The following is a 25,669-nucleotide window of genomic DNA, read 5'->3' on the forward strand; positions in this document are numbered from 1 at the left end:
CAAGAGTAAAAGGAATCAGTAACAGTGGCTGATTATATTGAGAGAGAGAGAGAGAGAGAGAGAGAGAGAGAGAGAGAGAGACTCTCAGAATCCTTTTTTTTGTACACCAGACACGTGTTTGGTAATTTTGTGTCTTTCACTGATTGTCTACTTTGGGAAAATTTGTGCAAATCTGATGATTGTTTTTGCCAAAACATCACTTTAAACAGCGATTAGAGGTCATTTGCTCAGCTCACAGTTGTCTGTTAATTTATGTAAATGACAAACCAATTAAACAGGGATATCCTGAATGTCAAATGCATCTTGGGAACACAGCAACATTAGACAGCCATTAAAAACTAACTGTTGCTTTGTCCTTTCCACAGCTCCCTGTGTGTCAGGAAAATAATTTCATGTTTCACACAGCAGGTGGGCTATCATAACACAGCATCCACTGCATTACCAAACAAGCACAAGTCAGAGCACTTACAGCCAGGACATTTGCAATGATACAACAAGACTGCTTAGACAGTATGTGGCAAGCACTGAATGATGAAACAATGCAGAGACAAATTGTCTAACTGTGGACAATTGTGGAGAATCTCTCTTGTCGCAGGACTACTATTATGGGGGGTAGCAACACAATTGCATTAACATTTTGCATGAAGAACTGCATAGGAACAGCATCAGAGGTTCCACCATTTTATAAAAGAGCTGAAGCTGTGTAATAAGTGAATGTTCAGGTGTCTTCATATTTCTGCTGCAGCCCAGTTGTAAACTTGTAAACGTAAGTAAAAAAAAGTCTGTACAAGCAGACATTCACCATAAAAAATGTACAAAAAGATTTGAGTTCCTAGTTTGGTACAACATTAGAGGTATATTTACAATCAGGGTGAGAGTAGGTGTACTATAACGGTAGTCCACCTTGGAAAAAAAGCTGATGGTAAAGGGAGGTGAAGTGAAGTGAAAGACAGAGATGAAATGGAGGTGGAAAAAAAGGATAGGGGCTGTGGCCTTTCATCTGTAAGGCTGAAAGGTGAGTGTGTGTGTGTGTGTGTGTGTACTCTCTGTCTGTCTCAGGGAAAGCCGTATTAGCCAGCCCTTCTTTCATGTCTGGAACGCAAAGCCAATCTCAGATCAAACGCCTTATGACGAAGAACAAAAGCAGATTCACCATTAGCATAGAACCAAATCCTTCAGATGTGTGTGTGTGTGTGTGTGTGTATACATACAAAGCACCTAAGGGGCAGCTAACGTGTCAGTGCACAACCTTGATTGATTAGAGGCACGTGTTTGACTCCCACCTAGCCTCAGCCTGGTTGCCATGGTAACAATATTTACAGTAGCAGCGTCCCTCTCCTGCCAAATCAATATGCTCAAGAGCCACGCTGCAAAAAATATCCTATGACAGGGACCAGGCAGGGGGGGAAAAATAAAATTATAACAGAAACTATGATGCAAGATGGATTTGACAGCAAGTAAGTATTCCAGCCCTAAACAGGCTCTTTCTGCTTCACAAAACCACACAGGAAACACACAGATGCACACACTTATCCAGAACGGGGGGAGACAATGTTTTATTCATGCGGCTCACTCATCTCTTTTGTCTTCTAAGGACTCTTCAGAAAAAAAAATGCTTTCGTCGTTTCACAGGGCACCAGAAGTCACGGTTATGAGTGTCTATTACACCTCAGCTCTACTGATTCCAAATAGACCATTTGCATAATTATGACTGCCACAGGTCTTTCAGCCACTCCCAATTGTCGCTTAACTTTCCTACCTCAATCAAGTGAAGAGGAAAAAAAAAAAGAACAAGTAATACATCACAGTGACCCTGCAGTGAGAGCAAAGATCATAGTGAACTGATCTAAATTAGACCAATAAATGGCAGTAAAATTAAACTAATGTATAATGTCTGACCACTATTTTACTGCATTCTGAATTACTCTTACCATTTAAAAGCTGTATTTGAACAAGGGGACTCCAGTCTTTTCGAGAAGGGACAAAGATTTAAATAATATTGGGAAGTATATTTGAAATAAATGCCTATTAATGGGTTTGCTACCAGTTCAATAGAGATGTAGACAGTGGTTATAGGAGCACAATTTATACACACACACCCCCACACAGTATTACAAAGTTCCATTAATTTTGTGTAAACGTATCCTATCTTAAGCATAACTACTACTACCCTAACACATGGAATAGCATGTTATGAAGACAAGTTCCCACAAAAGCGATTGTGTAAACAGATTTTGGTCCAGACATATGTGTTCCAGTGATATATATCTCGACCCTCCCCACACCCCTTCCGACAAACACACATAAAACCCCATACACACAATAATGCCCTCACATACATACCTTTTCAATCATGCACAAGTGACCTGGAAATCCCCCCACTATACAGTGGCCTCCATGGATGAACATAAACCCTTAGACACTGCTACAGCTCTTAAAAGTGAGAGTGGCTGCAGAATTACAACATTCACTTTTGAGGCAAAGCCAAAACAAGGGGGGGATCTCTTTTTATTTCTCTCACGCACAAAAGGTCTTTCTTCTGTTCACTCTCTATGCAAAACCCCCACACTCCTTTAATGAAGAGGAAATGCAATAACTCAGGTCCAGATGAGAGCTTACTATGTATCTCTCTCTCTCTCTCTCTCTCTCTCTCTCTCTCTCTCTCAGACCTTCACTTTCCATGAAGGAGTGTGTAGGTAAACATCTGCTTGGCTGTAGGAAGTGGATAGAGGGCCATATATGTCTCTGTAGGAACAGCTTTCAAATTCCTTAAAGCCCCCTCCATATTCCACTGTATAATCACAGTTCACACCTCTAGACTTCAGTCTTGAGATTAAGCTCCTTAATTATAAGATGGCTTAAGAGGAGTCTTATCGGTTACAGCATGACTCGGTCCCTAAGCCTTTAGTCGGGCCTAGGGCTCTGATACTTTGGTCAGAACCAATGTATAAATCTCTGCAACAAGTTTTGAGTGTGGACCAGACTTTAGCCCAGGAAACATTATGTTCATACTTCCCATCTTCAAGTTTTCAGGCTGAAGATTATGATCCATCTGTTACAACCTGATCCAACAGGCCATAAATCACCCAAAGACAAACCTTTATTTGTAATAATACCACTGATTAAACAGCCATACTCTATATCGGATTACACTGGGGCTTAAAGGGAATGGACACAAGGGTATGTATGGATTTATGTGTGCAAGCACGACATGACAAGCGTGTGTTACAGTGTGTTTACTGTGACCTACTTCCAGGCGGATGGAGACAGGCCACAAAGTTAAGAATATCCAAAAGATTTAATAATTCAGATAGAGAGAGAGAGAGAGAGAGAGAGAGATGACAAAGAGCTCAGTGCTTGTGACAGAAGAAAGAGGTCAGTGAATGTATAAAAAAGATAGAGCTGTGACAGAGGTGAGAAAAGGCAAAAAGCTACATACCATCGGAACAATCAAAAGAAGACCGGACAGCTACAGAGGAAATCTAGCACTTTAACTAAACTCCAATTGACAGTTATTACTGCAGTCACAACACATTCCATATAACAGTGTATGAGCCTGTGTTTGCAGGCGTGGTTGAACGTTCAACAGGATGAGCTGGGATTGTGCACTGAACTTACAGTGATTGTTCAGAGAGATGATCTGCACATGCTAATACTTAACTGTACTTATTGATTTTGGCAGTACACTTCAATCGAAAACAACATTTTTTTTCCACACAAATGACTCACTGGACTGAGCTCATATGATGCAGTGTGTGCTAACTGCTGAGCAGAACTTGCAATCTCTGCATCGTTAGTTCTGAAACCTATACATATCACAGCTTGTCAGGGAACGCTGGTTGTTCAATATTGTTTGTTTCTTTCATAGTTTGACACAGAGAGCCAGGTTTCATTGCATTTACGATTTTAGGGTCATTTAGCTTGTATTAAATATTTTGAAAAGTGAGCTAACAGAATAAGAAGCTAGTGTTCTCCTGCAAGTATGTTGAGTTGACACTGACATGATGGTGCTGTATTAGTGTGTGTTGTATTTACATGTATGGGTTTACTTGTGCAACAACAGCAGGATGAGATCAGTATCTTTTCAGAGAGTGAAAGAAGCCCTGTGTCGGTGGCCACAGTGGGTCCAAACCAGGTTATTTTACGGCTTGTAACCACACACAAACACGATCAATAACAGGCAAGGCCACCCTGCAATCGCTGCCATAGTGGGCTCTAATGAGCTTCCTTATCAAGGCCAAACACAATGCTAACATCGTTAGCACAGCACAGAGGATGGAGGGATGCAGCCGGAGGCCAACGCATGCTCATCCTGCAGTGATAATGTCATTAATGCCTATCTTCAACCTTCCTTCTGCCTTGTGTGCCATTTCTCTTATTTTCTGTCTACTCCGTCAACTCTGTTCCTCCAGGCTCTCGCTCACACTGTTGTAACTGACGACAAATTACCATTAAAACAACAGCGATTCCCTCACGGCTTGTAAATCAACCTTCAGCAGCACTTAATGGAGAGATCAGAGTTGAACTCATGATGACTTCCACTCATTTCTTTCCACATGGCTTCTGTGATCTGGCTTCCTAACATAAACAGAACTGAAGTCCTAGAGCAAAACAGCAGGGTCGGGTTTGGTTGGTTGAGTGTAGTCAGACGGCTCTAGACTCCATATGGTATAATGGTGGTAAAAATAACGTTTCTCTACAGACATTAAAAATAGTCTTTGTGGGGGTCTAGGAGTTTAATGTTTATTTAATGTGAAAATTTGAGACAGGTCCAAACTCTAAAATAGATGTGGGAGCAAATACAGTCAGAGCATGTGAGCTGAAGCTTGTAAAATATAAGTTAAGATTCAGTGCAGTAAAATACGTTACATTATATTATATCATATTGTCATCTTTCATACAATGTAGTGCATGTTCAACCAGTGCAGCTCAACAGCCTCTCATCTCATCTATAATTGGTAAAATAAATGAGCGTTTATTATTTAAAACAACTTTTTTTTCATCTTCAGTTATGCTTACTTGGGAATACTAGTGTATTTTAGGTATTTTTAGGGTTTTTAAACCAGTAGTATTTAAACATTTTTTACAGTCACTGTGATTTGTTAGAGCAGAAACTTAACTGTCACGCGGCCTAGGCTTAAATACCTCCACGGAGCCAAAGCAGGTCCTCAGCAGGAGGTACAATGTTAGAAGACTTTACAGGAAACTCCTTTAACAAAAGACAGCCGTGTGCTTTTCTGCAGCTGCAGCCATTTTAGAGGACATGACAGACGCTCCTGCTTTTCTTGACAGAAAACAGCGAAGTTATAGTAAAGGAAGGCAGGTTAGCTATAAGACTTTCTGGTTTTCATATGTTCCACACTTACAAACTTTAACCCTGACACACACAGATCATCTGCTACCGAAGACACAACATTCCAGCCTGAGACTCCTGAGAGAAAGAAGGAATTGCAGAGTCTCACACTGTGGCAGAAACAATGGAAACCAACATCTGGTAGCGATTGGGAGCAGATGCAGCTCAGCCGAACCTGGTACTAGACTGTACACACCCAGAGAGACGGGCCGTCTCACCAAGAACGCTGGAGGGGGAAGGAAGAGCATCTTTTAGCAAGTTGGAAGCTACCTTAGCACACTTTGCGTGCGTGTGCTACTACCTCGCACTACCTCTGTTATAAAAGAGTTTACATAATTCATCACCGTTCCCCTATCCAGGCAAACAGCAAATCCAGAGCAGTGCACTCCTACTCTTTCTTTTTAAAGGTGAGACACACAAGAGACATCACTACACACACACACACAGAGTTGGGTATAGAATGCTGCACGCTCACTGGCATGTGTTTGTGTGTGTGAGTGTGTGTGTGGTGCTGCTGTGCTTCAGTACAGCGTGACCGACTGGTTATATAATAAACTGGTTATTTAAAATGTACAACAGGAAAAGAGACAACATTATCAGTTTAAGAGGGGAAAAGAAGATTGATAAATAGTGAAAGACATAAGGAAATAAAGGAAGAAAGGAGAAACAGAAAAAGAGAGTGACAGTGAGAGAGAGATAGAGAAAGGGAACAATGAAGGTGTAATAAACAATTGAGAGGGAGACAGAGAGAGAGTGAGATATCAAGAGGGAGAGAGAGAGAGAGAGAGAGACAGAGATCAAGAGGGAGAAAGAGAGAGAAACGGGAACATAACTTTGCTCCAATCATCAGCCTGTTTCTGTAGAGCCACACAGCTAAGTAACCATGGCAACTGTGCATCTCAAATCTGCACGGTAACCATAAGGACATTTTCAGTAACTCAAACTTTAGATCTGAAAGTTATGCTCAAATTTGACATCTGATAGACTTGGTCAAATCAAATACAAAACATATTTAATAAACCGATATAATCTCGCAGTTTCAAATAGTACACACTTGTTTACACACACACACACACACACACACACACATGAATCCTGATGGAGGATAGTGAGGACCAGAGCTGTGGTCAGATCACCATCATTATGCTGAGGTTGGACCAGGGCAACAGCGGAGAAAAGAAAGCTCTGTGAATGATTCACCTGAAAATAATTAGGCTGCCTTGGTCGTGACTGAAACTCAGAAAGCAAAGAATTAGGGCAGAGAAACTAAGTGGCTCCTCGCAGCACTGCAGAAGAGACATGACACCACAGCCGCCCACAGTCAGAATCCCAAAACTCAACTACAGGAATAAAGACATTTATATTCTGCCCTGTGTTCTTCATAGGTCCTGTTTACATTTGGCATTAACATCCAATCACATTGATTTGATCATCATGACTGAATAATCATCCAGTAAAAACACACTGTATATTCACACTGGACCCATTCAAAGTCAGCTACTGAATCCAACTACAATAACAGGGTCACATAGCTGCCACTGGCATCCGTATACGCTACTACATACATCCTCACACACACAAAAACACAGTGTTGACTTAGTGTAACCACCATCTCACATTGTGAATGAACTTATAAAATGTAAGGGCTAAACCATGTGAGCCGTGTTCTCATCCATTATTCACATCCAGACCTTTATACCCGCCTGTTCTTCTGCCCTTTCCATCTCTATCTCACTCTCTCTTTCTATCTCTCTCACATACACAGACAAGAAAGCTGCAAAGAGAACACAAGCTATGACCCAGAAATATCCTCCAGCAATGACTTCTCCACTGAACCATACACCACCTACAATACACATCCACCTTAATGAAGAAGCCACTTCTTCACTCGTCAGTTCCTGAGTCCTTGTGCTTTTTATTGTAATCAGTGCTTACTGTTATATTCAACATTATATTCAATATTAAATACTACTGGGCTGAGAAAAAAACAGACAAACAGAAAGTAAAATACTATTAATAATAATCATCATCTTCTGATAACTCTGCATACAATGTTTATTTGGGTCTTGACCCATTTGGACAACTGCTTCTGGAAACAGATACGGGGAAAATAACACAACCCTCCGAGCACTTGGCCAAGCACGCACACACACACTCATGTACTGACAAAGTGTACAGAGGGAGGTAGTAAATCAGGCGGAATTGCAATAGCCTTTTAGTAAAGTAATCTACTGTTTAGATTACAGGTTAAAGGCCACAGTCATACAGGTTCCTTGAATGATTGTGTGTGGCAAAACTTCAAATAGACTTTTAGACAGACTATTTTATTGTCATACGACATGTCAGTGGAAAACACAAGCTGGAGCAACAAATAAACAGCTCCCGAGTGGCTGAGGGCAATGCCCTACCATCCAAAAGAGCACAAGCTCTCTCCTCCATCCATTTAAAGCAGTACTGGCCAAATATCAACAACTCGCAGCTCACATGCACTAAATCAAACAGTCCTCCAAATGCTTTCAGCAGCTCCATGAGCAGTAGATCATTTTCTTAATACTTGATATGAATTAAAATATTTTGTTTTCCTGAGGTTTGATATATTAAATACTAGAGGTGGGAATCGCAGGGCACCTCACGATATGATATTATCACGATACATTGCCCACAATAACAATGATTCCGTAATACTTAGTATATTGCAAGACAATTCTCTCTATGATGCTTCATGGCATCTGTGTAAACGAAGAGGATAAAATACTCAGAAATAAACAAATACCAGATATTATGTATTTATGAAACAATGTACAACTAAATTCATAGCTTAGCTTGATCATTTCTCTTTAACACACATACACTGTGGTACCATAAAAGTTTTCTCAATAATCATTTCTGGATGATGATGAACAAGGTGACTATGCATGTTCCTTGTGTTGCACGTGTATTTTATTTTAATTTTTTTTAACAAAACAGTTCCTGCAAATCGCATAATCATTGTCATTGTCTATTTGATTTGTCCTTTGCTGTTGTAAAAGCCAAAGTTGAAAGAGGATGGCGTCTGCCTGATTTGTTTTTCCCTGTTATCCATAATTCCTGAGAGTGATGAACATTTCTGAAGTTGAAAAAACCTCTAAAGGTTCTTGACCATGTTTTTGTTCCACTGAATGACCCTGTACCACCTCAAAACACCAAAGCTGAACTTTTGCTCTCGAGGCTGATGAAGGACTGGTCTGAGGCTGGGAGCAGCACAGTAGAATCTACAGAGCAACAGAGGACTATAAGCAGGGGAATTCCAGGAGCTGATAGCTGGGAAAATCTCTCCATTCATTCTCAGAACTAAAGCAGCCAAATAAGGGAAAACTGTGCCCTGTGCACTGAAGCCAACACATATCAGATTGAGGAAAGACTACCTCTGCAAAAATAAATAAATAAATAAATAAATAATAAAAATAATTCAATGCTCAATTTCAAAGTGCCAATAATATTAGAATGCAAATGTGTTTCCATGAGCTTTATTTTCATTTTACCGTTGCTCACTACCAGGGAAACACCAGAAAACTGCCTCCACCAAACCCACCTGCTATCTCAAACAACAGCAGGGTGCAATCACAAACACGAGCCACAGAAGGGCAACAAACCTGAAGGTCACAGGCATAAATCTTACTCTGTTAAAGCTTTAGGCCTGTATTAATTGCCAGAGCTCTAATAGCAAGTGAAAACTCCAGTGGGGGTCTAAGTAGAGGTGGCCAACGTCTGAAGGAAGTAGAAGAGAATGGCATTTAAAAGGCCAGGCAAAAATGTTTCACTGACATTTCTGTCAATTTTAGTTTTCTGAGGCATGCCGGTCTTTCAGAGAGTGAGTGTCTAAAAAAGGCTGGAATTCATTGCTTCTTCTAGGCTGTAAAAGTGTGATCTAACCTTTCGGTATCCTTCATTTGTTCACTGAACGTCAGCCAGATGAAAATCTTCCGTCATGAAAGGCCTTGAGAAGTGCGATAACACTATAAAATTTAGGACCACTCAGTTATTATTATTATTGTTTTTAAGGACTAAAATGATAGAGTTAAAACAAAAAATGGTATCATTAGCATAATGACCTTATGAACTGAGTAAAACAGCACTGTAGCTAGTTTTCGTTATAAAATAGTAATTATTAGATGTCTCAATAATAATGGGGTTGCATTTATTTCAAGGGTGTGACCGTCAATCCCTCAGAGTTGTTCATAACAGAATTTCATTAAAGTAACTATACAGCACAAGATGAAGAGGGGGTCCTTAGCTGGCTCTTTTGCAAAGTCATTGGTTTAATTATATAACCATTACATCTCAAAAGCAGAGGTCTTCAACTCTAGATCTTGGATCCAGGTTCCAGGCAGGGGTTTAAAACAGCCGATTGGTATGAACTATAGCTGCAACTGCTAATTCACCTAACAGTCAGGTACAGTCATACGAGCCAGCCCCTGTAAAATCCTGGAACCTGGATAAAAGATATGGTTTTGAAGACCTCTGTTTAAAAGTATGACCTGAATGCTAAAAGATTCTATTCAAGACTAAACCTGAGGGAGCTTGCTTACTTTACTTGATGCCTTCTTCTCACACAACGTATTTAGTCTGAGAATATGACATTGTTTTGTCTGAAGATGTCCTAAAATGTACACTGTACACTGCACCATAAATGAGATTATTAGTGAAATAAAATGCAATTAAATAAGTCCATAAACTAACATCTAAAACAGAGGCAAGTTCATTTATATTGTCAGTTGGAGCTGTTACTACTATGACTTCAGTTTGGTGTGACAGGCCTATCAACACTACATCTAGAGCAATACTGTGTTCTGAGAAACCCTTGATTTGAAGAAGCTTATATATCCACTCACAAATCTGACTAGACAGCCTTGTGTGGAATAGCTCCTTTGTAAAGCATTACAGCATCAAACTGGACCAGACACGGTTTAGATGATACACTCCACACACCGCCACAGGACTAACCTTACCCTCTTATCATATGTCTCCTAGCTTTATCCACATAGACTCACACAGACGAGTCCTGCGTCTAATCTCAAAGTCAAATGCCAGTGAGCACACATCTCTCCCATTACCATCTTCCAAGAATACAGCAAATAAATCTGGCATTATGCAGCATAACTTCAAGACTGACTCTGCTCCACTGAATGCAATGGAAAGAATTGCTCAAATCTGACCACATTTTGGACAAGAGCCACCATAGTAAATATACAACTACACCAGCAGAACAAGCGGAAAGGCATGCGAAATGCCCACTACAATAACTGCTATCAAAACCCAGCAATCTCTATAATGCAGGCTCTGTCAAATAAAAGAATTTTATCCATTGCTTTTAATGAAAGACAGCCTGGCAGGGATTATTCAGAACCATGCCAAGGTGGTCATAATAATAGGTTTCCATTTGTTTTCACTCGTTGCTAGACATGATAGGATTTCTGGGCAGAAATTGTTATGGATATATTGTTTCTGTGGTAAGAAAACTCACTTTATCTCCATAATGGCACTTCTATATGAGAAGAATAAAAAAAATCTTAGCTAAATTCTTAGGTTTTGGAAAACAACATGATTTTTGGGACATTTTTCATCAGTCCATTTGTGATTAAATATTGACATAATGTAAAAGGAAGCTTTAATTTGATGTATGGTTTGTTGATTGTTGATATGACAGCATTGTTACACACGGTGGATGTATAATAAGAAAAGGCAAACACAGGACAGGGTGGTGAAGTTATAAAGAGAGAGGAAGAAGGACAGTGTGTTCCATCCTCAAAGAAGAAAAGGAGAAAGAACAGCAGGACTGCATTTGGAGGAGGGGTAGCCCCCTTATTCATGAGAAATCTGATTAGTTGGCTGGCGAATGGCAATGAGAACCAAGGGGCCTGTGTGTGTGTGTTGTTTGGTTCTAGCTCCAGGGGACATGGATAAGTGGGACTAGTGAATGTGCCAGCTGCTTATGATGGGTACGCCAGGCCTTTCCTTTTCTTCCCTTTCTTTCTAGGTTGAGTGTGTCCCACCTTTTCACTCAACTGTCCTGCTTTAACCTCGGTTATTAGCAAAAGATGCTTTCCCCACTCTCTCACACACATACACACACACACACACATAGAGAGACATAACATGTCAGGCGTGCCAGTGACACCATGACCAGCATAATCAATCTCTACTACAGCATTGGGCTGAGGAGTCCAAGCATAAAATGACCCAGGCTGACACACACACAAACACACACAAAAGGTACAAGGTGGCCTCATGAGTGATTTCCCACATTGCTGTCATCCCTCTTTGAATGAAAAATGCTGGAGTTTTATGGTGGGGGAGTGGAATGCATTTTGGCTTCTACTTGTCACTTCTGCCTCCACCATTTCTGGTATTCAGTAAGGTCTGCTGCCCGAATGTGCTCCACTGACCCGAGTATTTATGACAGAGAGAGGGATCTGTACTTCCCAAACACTAGGGAAGTGACAGTACAATTAAAATTAGATTAGATTTGATAGAACATTAAATAAAATACAATGACTTTCTTAGTAATATTTTTCAAGAAATCAGCTTTTGTGTGGCTACATAACACCTACATTAATCTTTAATAACAACAGATATTAATCTACAAACTGCTATGATAACTGACACTTGAAACAATCTTTTATAAATGTTTTATATCAGTCATCTTGAAATATATGTGGAATATATCCATTGAAATAATGAATTTAACTTGATGTAGATTAACTATAGAATAACTATAAATACATAACATCCTCAAAGAAAGGGCAGGAACATGCAGAGCATTATAAAAATTATTATTATTTATTCTAATAGCAATATTTTCATAGTCAAACCAACACTTATGTCCAAGATAACAAGCGTTAAATATAATTTTCCCAGGTGGCTTAAGACTATTGCACAGCAGACACATGCAAACACCCACACACCACGTGCATCTGCTCGCACTCTCTCTCTCTCACACATACACATATACTGACAGTGCTGATGAAATTCTTCCTCAAGCAAACCAGGATAGTTGATGCCTTGTGTTTGATTTGATCTGGAAGTACCAATTCAAAACATGAGCAAAACCACGAAAGAACTAAAACGTTGGGCTCCAGGCCAAACCTGTACTGAGTCAATGTATGGAACGCCACATGGGACATGACTCCATACTGCTATTATGTAACATTATGTAACCATCACTTAGAGACTCAATACTGTTTCTGATAGTCTGGCATTTAATAGAACTGGATATGAAGGTTACCTGAGAACAAAGCACTTGTCTAATATGAAAAAAAAAAAAAATGTTGTTTGGTGGATGTGAAGCTGCATACACACACCACACACACACTTGTGTTTCTCTACAAGTTTAATCTCAGCACCTTTTCGATCTATGAGTGTTACTGGAGACCCCATTTCAATGAAGGACTTCAGTGACAAAGGGGCCCCAAGGGTAGAAGGTGGTGTACGGTGGTAGAGGGTGTTAGCTGTATGTGGGTATGTGTGTGTGTGCGCATGTGCATATGTCCCCTGGGGGCTTCAGCAAGTGCAAAGGTGGCGGGTGGGGTCGCATCATGCATTTTATGATTTATGATCTTGACACGGTGACACATCACTCATCAGCCAGCTACCTGATGTTCTTTGTTCTCTCGACACATTCCCTCTTCGTGTACACACTTCACTTTGTTATGGGTCTACCACCTTTAAACTTGTTAAAGCTGATACATTCCAACACTTAAATATAAAGTTTATCACAAAAATACTGCAATGCTTGGAGAGTGAGTGATTTTTTTTCAAACTCACTATAATACAACATCATTTAACAGTTCAATGTGCTTGGAAGAAAACACTGACTGCTAATCAGAAAATACTGATTAGTGTTTTCCCACATCTATCAGTCTGTATTCACGTTTATAGTTTTACCATCAGACATCTTATACCTCATTTCTTGATGGTTTTATCAGCATTCCCTATTAGCATTTTACTAGCAAGATAATGGCTTTTGTTTTAAGGAAACTACCCTCACCTGGACAACTCAGATATTCTGCTGTGCCTTAAAGTTTTGTGTTACCGGATCATAAAACAGTCCCCGAGAAATACTGTATGCTTGTGTAAAACGTCAGTATTCTAGCAGTCGTCAGTGAGTCTTGGCCTCAGGTCTTGTCCTCAGGGAAGCAGAATGAATCTTGTGCTGTTTGTTGGTGAGTTTTAATAACATTAGTGAGGATGAAGGCACACTAATAGCTGTTCCCGCAGGCACATACAGGATGAAGCCCTACACACTTACATTAATATCTGAACATAATTGGACACCATCTGTGGCTTCTTTTTCCAGCTATGCTCTCTCTTCCTCTCTTTTATATTCATCTGTGTGTTTTTCCACATTCTCTACCACTCACTCATCAGTGAGCTTGTCTGATTCTTGCCCTTTCCATTCTCATGGGATGCCCAAGATATGTGACTTGTCTGTTTTGTTTCTCTACTGACCCTTAAAAGTCAGAGAAAACAAGCAGGACTTTTTATTTATTTATTTTTTTATGGCCACATTTTTTACTTATACAGGAGTATACATTTTGCAGTTTATTGTGTTCAGAATTTGATAAAAGCTATCATTGTGTATACTGTGACATTTTAACATCGGTTACATTTATGCTACTTTTCTATAGCTAACTGATATCAAAACAAGTAGAAGCATCTAGAGCATAGCATATAGAGACTCAAACTAGGTGAAATCTAATATAAATGTAACACATAACTATAAATTGAAATAAGTAATGACATAATTACAATTAAATAATATAGCAACATGATACTAACCTTGATTCTAGGGAGTAAGATGATATCTGCAGATGGTCGGAATGTTTTTCATGCATCCTTACACACTTCTGATGTGATTAATAGTGCTGCAGATGTATGGAGTTCAGTTTAGCAGCATATTCACACTCAGGTTTCACCAGCATAACAGCTGCATGAGTCCCTTTGTTACTATACTGTATTGTATATGGGGGTTATCACTCAAAACGACTTTTAATGGGGCTCTTTGTGTAAAAGAGAAGTTTATCTGAGCAGCAAAAGTTTGAGTCCAGCTTCTCCTGTTGTCTCAAGTTTAATACATTCCAAACACGACTCTTTATACTACTTTTTGTGCACAATAGGGACATGTGGGCAAAAAGGTGGAGGAAAATATAGAGTCAAAATATAGTATCCATTTTTGGGACATGCTAAAATAGCACAGAGAGTAATATGGCTGCTTCTGACCTAGGCACCCACACTACTCTACAACAATAAGAGTCATGGGCAAGACTCCAAATGCTGCATTCAACTACATCTACAGCACAAATAAAATTATAAGTTGCTCCTGAGAATACTGTCGAACAAATGCAGTAAATATAAATGTATGAGCAGAAATAAACAAAGTCATTTGTAACTCCAGCTGCCGATCTACAGGTCTAAAATAAAGGGGCTACTCTGTGATCAGCAAAACCTACGGATCACTCCTTCGCAAGAACGTCTTGGCAGCTCTGCTTGTCCGACAGGGAGCTAAACGAAGGGGCTTAAACAAGCCTTTAAAGTCTTTCCTGACTAAACGTGACCCAGATATTGCAGTTGAACAGTACAAAGAGAAACAACAACTCCCTGTTTCCCAAGCAGAGCCTGAGAGTCTCATACAATGAGTGTATCGCTGAGAGTTTTAGGGCATGGGGAATAAATGGTGACAATCGGTTTTGTGAAAGAGAGCAAATGGAAGAGAGGAAAATAAAAAGAGTGGATCAGAAATCGTTTATACCGTATTTGTGAGTATTAGTCTAAAATCTGATAAAAATGAGGATAGATACAAGCAGAAGAGTTGTGGTTCACATAGGGCTGATTGTCAATCATAATAATAATCAAGTTACACAACATCAAATGGTCAAATGCTTGCTGAAGGCGGCTCATTCTTTCTTTTGGAACAAAGAATATTGATTAAGAGTTTGACCATCTTTGTTGCAGTTACAGCTTTCACTCTTCTGTTAGGCCCTTGCCTTACACACATAAAAACATGGTTCTCAAGGGCTTTTTATTAAAGAAAATGGTTCTATATAGAACCCTGAACACTCGAAGAAGCTTGTGCATGATTAAAGGGTTCTTTGCATCATGAAGGGGTTCTTCAGATTGATGGTGAATGTGCTGTAGATGGTTCTATACAGCACCTTTTACAAAAGTGTTCAGTATGGCACTAAAAACAGTTAGACAATAGAAGAACTGTTTTTGGGTGCCTTATAGAACCCTTAAATCATGCAAGTGTTCTAGGTTCTATATAGAACCATTTCCTTTAACAAAAAAAAACCCTGTAAGACCATCAATATTAACAGTGTACTTGTTGGAACATTTCGGTGAAGATTTGATTGCATTCAGCCATAACAGCATTAGTGAGATCTGCTGATGTTAGACAATTAGTTCTGAATCACAGACAACACTCCAGCTCTTCCCAATGGTATTTTATAGTACTCCATCACTCCCGAGAATGCAGCTGCACTACTCCACAGCCCAAGGCATAGAGGGTTTACATGACTCTAGCTGATGCGAGCCATTAGCTACGGAGATGTTGGTTTATTTATTTATATTTAATGCACTTCTATGAAGATTACATAAAACCAAATGTCTGTGTTCAGGGTTTGTGGAGTTGAAATCATCAGAGTTCATTATAAAAGGAATTATTAGGGGTTCTATCTGTAATACAGACAATTTGGAAACCATTAAAAATGCATTTTATCCATGAAACTTGACTGCCAATTAATCAACAAGGTAAAATTCAATCCATGTTTGTAAATCCAATAATCCTGCTCTGCTCTGATTATTTGGCTTCACACTAAAACCCCCATACCAAAGATCTAGAGATGGGCGTGCACTCTCACCCACTCTCACCCACACACACAGGCTTGAAGGACAAGGCTCGTTATGGTCAGGGACATCAGCTGCATGTAATTGATATTATTTACATGTGATAAATTTGTCCCTCCAATTAGTCAAAATTAACCTCAGGGGTGATTATGTGATGGGAATGTGAGTATGGGTGTGTGTATGTGGGTGTGTGGGTGTGTGTGTGTGTGTACCCCAAAACCCCATCAGTCAGCCCTGACAGGACCTGCTTTGTCTACCTTTCCCCTGAGCAATAGGCTGTGTATGAATAAAGGGGGGAAAGTAACATGACGTATTACAGAAGAACATGGCAGACGAACAGCGTGTGATTTATGATGGAACACATGACTCCCATTAGGAGCTGCACTCCGTTTATACACCTTCACACAGCCTCACACAAACAAAAACAGTGCCTGTGCGAATGAGCACATGCTGTGATAGAACAGCCATGGCAAACCTCGGAAAATGGTCATTTTTGCTCAATTTTGTGTGCTAATGTTAATAATTTAAAGCTGGAAATAAATTTTTAGAAACAGATGGATGCTTGAAAACAGTCCAAGGAATCGTATACTCTGTTATGTCATTGATAGATTGAACAGTGTATTTCACTAACTGATTATTAATCAATGCAAATATGACAAAATACAGTACATCATTTTTACGCTGCTAAGATAACCAAATTAAATATATGAGGACATCAAATCTAGAAATAACCCAGCATGAGTGAACAGTGTATGAGTCAATCAGGACAAGCACAGAATTAATCAATATGAACTGGAACAATCCTAAGGATGTGTGTGTGTGTGTGTTGTATGTACCTCTAGTCTTACACAAGACTCTTAATTTGAGGTGTAATGTGTAGTGTAAGCATTCTGGGGTTTCCACAAATTCTAAGCTCTAATGCCATACTTCATCATGCGTTCCAGCATTCAGCGAGCTGCCAGGAATCTCAGCTTTGTTCCCTCCCTCCCTCGTTCTCTCCCTCTAAACAGATCAGGTTACAAACTAAAAAGAAGAATCCCAACTCAGAATAAAAAAAAGAAACCGACACAAAATAGGCATGCTCAAAAGGCTAAGAAGGCTGAGCCATAGGAGGTCAAAGGGAAGAGCTGAGGTGGTCTTGGCACAGTTTGGGCCTAGCAGGTCTCCATAAGCAGAGATCAGGGTGGGGTGACGTCCTGATTTAAAGACCAGTGGAGCAGAGCGCAGTGACCAAGCCAGTATCATTAGATCACCATGCAACAACACAGGGAACATGATGTAGTGATATGGGGCTGTGTGTAGTCATTAAGAAAACATCCAGTACAGAGCTGGGAAACACCTTAAATGTTCTACACTTGCACTTACATGCACATGTCAAAATCCTCCATTTCTGCCTCTTTTCATTTTTTTTTCACAAGATAAGAAAAGCCCTTTGCTCTTTGCATTGTGTAAAAAATTGATGGTGAAAGAACCAAAACAATTTTCAATATTTACTTGGAACACATTCTTTTTCAATAAACTTAGTTTTCCCTTCTGCTGTAAAGTTGCCATTATTTTCCTCTGACAAAAATAATATATACATTACACAATATATAAATTACAATAATATATATTAATACTTAATAACTACGATTAGCTATAAGACCAGAATTGATCAGAATTGTCTTTAAAATACCGTATGATTGTCTTTCATCATAACGATTTGTCTAAATGTGTCCACATGCTGCACTAGTCAATACAAGTGTCATGATAAACCTAAACGAGAAGACTAAATATCATTGTGCCACACATGATTGCCCTTAAAATGCCTCTGTTTAGAGAAAAAAAGACCCTATTACACCATTCAGAGTTGGCATAGAGACTGGCAGCAGTTCAGCAGACTCAAGCAGTGTGGTTTCCTAACAGGGAGAAATTTAATGATGTCAAATTCAGCGAGGGTTATAGCTGAGAAAACCTCAGTATAGGCACCCCAACAGCACATTTACATTCAAAACACTGCTGGAGAGAACTTACACTCACATATCTCTTAGAGGGAGTAAGTGAGCTCCCCTGAGTGGGCTCCTCTGAGGAAAGGGGGACAGAATGGTGGAAGGTAAGAGGAGTGAGAGAGAGAGAGATTGAGAGAGAGAAAGAATAGAGGGAGAAGAAATAATCACAAGGCAAAAAAGGAATAGAAAGGTGAAGATGGTCAGTAGAAGCATCACTCTTGCTAGCTTTAAATACCCCATAATTCCTGCATGAAGTTCTATGATCGTCTACTCCACTATTGCGTAACATGTCCCTGAAGAGGCTGCAGCGTCCCGCAATCTTTGAGGTCAGCCGCTTAGCAAAGTCGTGAGACAAAGTTTCGGATGGGAGGGGGTAAGTTTTTAATACCTTATCTGACTGAGCACAAGCCTGCGTCACTGTATCCTCAATGAACTTGGATGAGAATCTCATCTATTAAAATAATAATTAGCAAGCTACATTTAGCTTAAAATAAACCAAACCAGGAAACATCACTGCAATCAGCAGTGTTTTCGGTGTTTCGGTGAGCAAAGACGTTATTGGCACAGGGCAGATACACATGTAGTTAAACTCCTGTGAACTGGACACTTATTGATTTGCTTCATGTTTCTCCACTTAGCACCACTTTGAGGCACCATTATCATGTCCCATTGGGTTGAAAGGAGAACCACACCTTCTCCTTAATGGTTAATTACTTTGATCCAAAGAGGTCAGAGGTCAGAGCCTGATGGAATGGCCTGAAGAGAGTAAGGTCACAAAACAAGCTTACAGTTCACATTAGATCACGTAAAAGCTGAGGAGACAATCCCTGTGCCATAATTCCTCTCTTTCATTAGTTACACACGGAACACTAATTCTATGGTCAAATATTTGTACAGGGTGGGCCATTTATATGGATATACCTTAATAAAATGGGAATGGTTGGTGATATTAACTTCCTGTTTGTGGCACATTAGTATATGGGAGGGGGAAGACTTTTCAAGATGGGTGGTGACTGTGGCAGCCAATTCGAAGTTGGCCATTGTGGATCCAACTTTTGTTTTTTCAACGGGAAGAGGGTCATGTGACACATCACATTAATATCAGCAACCATTCCCATTTTATTAAGGTGTATCCATATAAATGGCCCACCCTGTAGACAACTGCTCATCCAAAATGTCTTTATTACTAGATAGTTTGTCCTCCTTTGCTTTAGCATCAGCTTCTAAGATTCGGGAAAGGCTTAAGGATGTGAAGGTCTTTAGCCACAAATACATTAATGAGGTCAGTATTGATGTTGGATGTTCAGTTCTGGATCACAAAGACCACACCGACACATCCCAAAGAGTGTTCTATCAATCCAGAGAATTGTTCTATAAATGCTTGTGGGCTTGTTGACCGTCTAGATAACACTAAGCATTCAGCATGGCCTTTTTAAGCTCATGTGCAATCGTTCCTCAGGGTCTCAAGCTTTTCTGTGGATATTATAGAAGCCATGGGTGAAATAAAAGGTGCACCTAAACGTAGCTGATATCACTTCTAATAATATTTAATCTTTACAAACCTACACACTGTATAAAAACTCATTGAATAGACTATGACACACTCTATAAATTCACTGCAGTTTTCAAATAAGCTTGTGATGCCCAAATGGAATGAAGAATACAATATGTACCTTCCCTCTGTTCGACTAAAACAACAGAAAAGTGACTTCTGGCCATTTATAGCCTGTTGACCATTTAAGGTCTTTTACACTCTGCACTCTGAGACTCAATAAAGGGGAACTCCCCAAGGAAAGAAGGGAAAGGTCTGGGCTCTTTCCACCATGGTCTAAGCAGTTAAGAAAACAGACTCGCTCCAATAGCTCTGATTCATCTTCAGTACTGCAAAGCAGGCAAAGCAATCCTCCAACACAGAGTTTGAAGCAGTTCTGAGAAATTGGCACTTAGAGCAGCATAGCTTGTAAAGTCATAAAAACATAAGCTGACCCCTTGGCCTTGCAGTTGTAAGTGAGGAGCCATGTGTTATCTGCACAAGCAATGTGTTAATACAGGTTGTGTGGACTTGGTCTTGTAGCTTCTATGGGCAAATGGACAAGTGCTTTGCGCAGCTAGGAATTACATCAGAACCCATCTTGAGGTCCCTATTTTGTGTTTACTTTGCCACTTTTGTGAACAATAGTGTCTTTTATGGACACAGGTAAAAATAAATCATGTTACTTGAAGACATTTTCTTAATATGACATCCAAGAGAATTGGGGGTGGGGGAGCATAAATAGACAAACTGATATTAGCTATTAATCCTGGTGTTATACTGTAATGTTTACCTCACATGATATTTGATTTAAAGTCATTTTACTAAACTATTCAACAGATGGTTTCACTGTAGTTGAAACACCTTTCAGCCATCAGCTTATCCTTAATATACGTGACTGCAAATACAGTGTGTTAGCTAGCGTTATTAATACACCACATATACTGTTTGAACCACTTTAAACTCACCTCATTTCTGAGGGCTATGAGTCAGAGCCACTTTAGAATAAGAATAAGTCTACACTTATAAATGTTTATATATGTTTCAAACAAAATCTCTTTATTAATAGTTATTTATTATGTTGTTAATACATTAATAGTAATTAATAATATTTCATAACAGAGATATATAGAAAGGGCAACAGGGACCCGTTGTTTACCAAATAATAAAACCTTATCCATCTACAGAGTACACCACATCCATCTACACCTCATATACTGAACTTACTTTGTCATCTCCATCAGTCAGCATTAAGCTTGTTGCTTCATCACATATCTGTTGATAAGTTTAACCATTCAATAGATTAACCACCAACAGAGTGTCTTTTTAAACATCAGTGTAAACATGTGAACTGTTAGCTTAGATAATTCTTTACACTGACATTTTCAGTAAGTTATCTGACACTCACAATTAAACCAAAAAAGGTCACCATTTTCCTTTTTTATCTGTGTTACAAACGATTAGTAAATACTTTTAAGGTGTTTACAACCTAATTAATAACAATGTAATAAACTTTTTAAAACCATTTATAAACCTTTATAATTGTAGTCTTATTTGAAAGTGTTTATTTTTACCATGCTTAGATTTTCACACTTATAATAAATCTACAAAATACCCCAGTAGTGCAATATTAATGATGTAATGAATATTGTGAGTATGATTATTTTATATTTTATACTCGGTTTTGCACAAAATGATAACAAACATCACAAATTAATAATTACTCTCTATGATACAACATATGATTGTATGTTTTTTTTTCTTTTTTTTTTACTCTAATTACAGATAATATCCACAATGTTCACATATGTCCCACACCTAGATTGCAACAAGACCTAGGTTGTAAAGATTTTATATGACCTTGTGCACAGTGATTTTGGGCAGTTATAAACTTCTCCAGTGCAAAACTGCAGAATGTCAGGAATGCAGGAAATTGACAAACATTTCATATCTGAGGCTACAGCTTTCCCCCAACTGGAGGGCAGTTATGAGTGCTGGAAGAGGACGGTAACTCGATAGGACTATTTCACTCTCCCTTTCTCTGCTTATCTTCTTCCCATTGTTCCTCAATGTCTGTCTCTCTCTCTCTCCCTTACACACACACACACACACACACACACAAGGAACATCTGAGTCCTGAGGAGGTTTCAGGACAGTACATCCCATTCCTTCAGCGCTGCTCTCATTTAGTCCGCAGTAGATCCACATGTGGTGGATCCCTTTACTGCCTGTGAGAGTGATGTTCCCAGCTTGTTTTTCTTTTACAGATGTATACGTACTGCTGCCAAAGTTGTGGGGGAAGGGGATAAAACAAAAAATAAGAAGGGGGTGAGACGGTGCGAAAGCGGATCAATCAGGAACAAAGAGGAGATGCACAAACAAGCCCACGTGCAGTAGGCACCTCAGTCCTTTCCCTTACGCAATCAAATTCTTAAACAGTCACACACGAGTCGTATGCAGCTGCTGCGTGAAAATATGGACCCGACACTATATCCAAAGAGCTGATGAGATTAGGAGGGGGAGCTAGCAGCTGAGAGACCGAACAGGTGCTCAGGAGAAGAGATGGCTGTGACAGCTAAGTCTCACACAGGCAATGTCTGGTCCTATCATTTATTTACATTTAAAATTATGTAATGGCTTAGGCAAATTAACTTAACAATGTAGTAGTTGCCGCCTGGAGGGAGAATCACTTGTTCAGTCTTCCATATGAAGATCTATTATGTTTTCCACAATGCTATTCAACTGCTAACATGTCATCAACACTATGTAAGATTCTTTTTTTTTTCCCTCAAAGCAATTTACAATGATAGGCAAAGACTCAAATACTCAAGGTCACACTAGTGCCATCACTGCCTGGACAAAGAATTAAACCCAGACCTCCCATATGTGGAGCGATGTTGTTATCCACTATTCCCATTGAGTTAACAACGGTGGCCCTGGAGGGCCAAAAACCTGCAGCTAAATTATATTACCGCATACATATTAACAAATCGTGAATTGGAGTCCTCCAGGAGCAGACCTGATGACACCTGCACTATGCTAGCTCATAAAAGTTTTTTTTATTTTTATTTTTTTTTTGCTACACTACTCTGGGACAGCAGCTGTGCAGAGTTTTGACCACCCTCCACTCATTGCCATCAGTGGGATAGTGGTCACCTCCAGATGCTTCATTCCACAGGCCTCATTATGAAGCCATTTCACACACTGCAAGGCCAGCGCTCCAGCACATTCTTGGTTAAGACCAGGAAACCGCATGCCTCATTGCCTCACTGTATTTCAGATTTGTGCTAGGAAGATGGGCTGCATTGGAATTTCTCAAGAGATCGCACAATAATTAATCAAACATGGCTAATGCTTGGCTCAGACCCCTGATAGAGCAGTAAGCTCCATAATCAAAATCAAACTGCAATCGTTTCCTGCAAGAGAGACCAAGCTTAAACCTAAGCAACAGATCTACAGATGACGAAATAAATTCTACTTCATCTAAACGTCCAAAGCAAAAAATAAGCACGTCCACTGTGGAGTCACGTGGAAGAAAGTTGGGGATATAGTAGTTAGTATCAGAAAGGCTCCACTTCTTGAACAGGAAGGAGGGACAACAAAGTTTGTAGCTTATACTTCATGAGGCAGGACTAAAAAAAAGTGCACATATAAGGTGAAAGGCAATGAATATGTAGAAGAATATGGCTTTGGCTGCACCTCCTCATTTATAGTGAAGGATCAAGTATTATTTTAGTGTGTTGAGGTAAACATCAAATTTATGTTCTTGATATTCTGAAACCAACATAAAACATACCCCAAAAGTATAAATTGCTGCCTTATTCTACATCATATTTAAGCACATAAGAAACACCAATGTATATACTTCCATGTGCAATAAATCCTGCATCTTTTCATGATATCTTTTCAAATGTATACACTCCAGTGCTGGCTCAGATTAAACATGGAGTTCTTCAACTACTGCAGAAGACCTAGAGGTATCTCCACATTTCAGTGTGGAAAATCCACTGCAACACATACCTTTTCCCTCAACACCAACAGCACAACACTCCCCTAGACCCTCTCCTCTCTGAAGAATGTGTGGATGTGTGTATAGTAGGTGAGAGTACAGAAGAATTAGAGATGCTCTCAGCTCACCCCTGGCTAGGGTCCCCAGAGACAAATAGAAAAAGTGAAGAAGAGAAACTGCACTGCAATTAAATTCACCCCACTTTCTACCACTCAGTCACTGCCCTAGATTCAGGAGGAGAATGAGAATGCGAGGAATGCTTGTGGAATAATAATTTAGGATGGAGTTAAATGCTGAGCTTGGCAAAGCAGCACAGATTCACAGATAATGACAATAACATTAGAACTGGCACAGGGTCTATCAGTCACTCACATTCCAGGATTGTCGGTCTGGTTAACAGTCGATGAAAAAACTTTCTGCAGAGTTCTCTTAGCATCATGAAAGCATGCTGGATTTGTTGTTTCATACCCATTTCTCAGACAGAGCGCTCAATGGCCTAAGCACTTTACGCCAGTTTGTATCCTTTCTGTATGAGTGTAATACATGTAACTGGACAGATTATGGTCTATGTACCTGGAAAAAACACAAACTTTGCTCTTCTGAGGATCATGCAGAATAAGCTGATTTCTTATCCACTTAACTAAAGTTTTGAACTGATTTTCCCATCCTTCTAAAGCCAGCCATTCATACATTCATATTCTGCAATCGCCCCATCCTGATCAGGGTCACAGCATGTTCAGCGCCCAACCAGAAGCATCAGACACCAGACAGAAACACACACTCCAGTGGCACCAGTCCATTACAAGGTATCACACAGTCACTCACACCTACTGTCACCTATGAATAGCCAATCCACATACTGATATATGTTTTGGGACTCCCACATGTGGAGACAGGGAGAACACACTAAACTCTACAAAGAAAGTGACCTGAGGCAGGTTTTGAACCCAAAACCCCAGGACTCTAAAGCTGTCAGACCACAACACTCCCAGCAGCACCACCATGCCACTTGCTAAAGTCACATATAAGCAGAGATGATATTTCAAATGTGTGGTGTTGGTAGACTTCCTTTAAGACTGGAATTAAAAAAATAATAATTATTATAATATTAAGACCAGTGTTGTAAGTAGATTATGATCACATTGATTTTAACGCAGTGAGCAAAAATGTACCTGTTTTTTGGGAGTGTGGACTTTTTTATTTTGGCTTGCGGATTCACACAATGCTAGCGTCCACAGCTTATTTAAGTATACACAAACATCTACAGCTTAAGTCAAGACAGAGAGAGTACAAATGCAGATAGCTGAACAAAAGCATGATAAAACTAATTTTCCTTGCAATAGAAAACTACAGAATTTAAAATGAATTTAAAAACAAATTTGTTCTCATTTATTTTTCTCTAATATTATAGTACTATGGTTATTTCAAGGGGAAAACTCAACTGTAATATCTATCCACTATGACACAACCACACCTCAAATAACAGAGTCCTCAGAGTGAAAGCACTGCACACATTTAGTCACACACTAAAATTTAATTGGGACTTTTCCCACATGGTGGTAGGAAGGAAAAAAACAACCATGGACTTCTCGGACAAAAAAAACAAAAACACCGCAAGTGAGTGTACAGCAGACAATAATACGACTGAGTCCGCCAGGGGAAGCCCAAGGTATTACGTCTGCTCTTGTGGTTGTTGTTTTTTTTCCCCTATGAGGGCACTGGTGAGTTGCATGGAGAGTTTTCCTACCTGTACTTGTCCCTTGCCCATGATCTTGTCTACAATCTCGTTGTCGTCCTTGTTGAGCTTTGACTTGTCATAGCATTTCTCGTAGCACAAAATCCGCAGGCACTGAGATCCCTCCAGCTCAATCTCAAACTCCTGTCAGAGAAATGTGGGGGGGGGAGAA

At 39.6% G+C, this 25,669-nt stretch overlaps 1 protein-coding gene across 6 annotated transcripts in view; it reads right to left on the reverse strand.

The window, feature by feature from the left end:
- The window catches only part of abr (ABR activator of RhoGEF and GTPase), a 145,929-nt gene that overhangs the window by 19,900 nt on the left and 100,360 nt on the right, over window positions 1-25,669 (reverse strand). For all 6 annotated transcript variants that reach the window (XM_066658591.1, XM_066658592.1, XM_066658594.1 and 3 more), the window contains one exon: window positions 25,510-25,641. In XM_066658591.1, the coding sequence (XP_066514688.1) occupies window positions 25,510-25,641 (132 nt within the window). The remainder of the gene's footprint in view (window positions 1-25,509; window positions 25,642-25,669) is intronic.

The sequence above is a fragment of the Hoplias malabaricus genome, chromosome 2 (genome assembly GCF_029633855.1).
Source record: "Hoplias malabaricus isolate fHopMal1 chromosome 2, fHopMal1.hap1, whole genome shotgun sequence".
Taxonomy (NCBI): domain Eukaryota; kingdom Metazoa; phylum Chordata; class Actinopteri; order Characiformes; family Erythrinidae; genus Hoplias; species Hoplias malabaricus.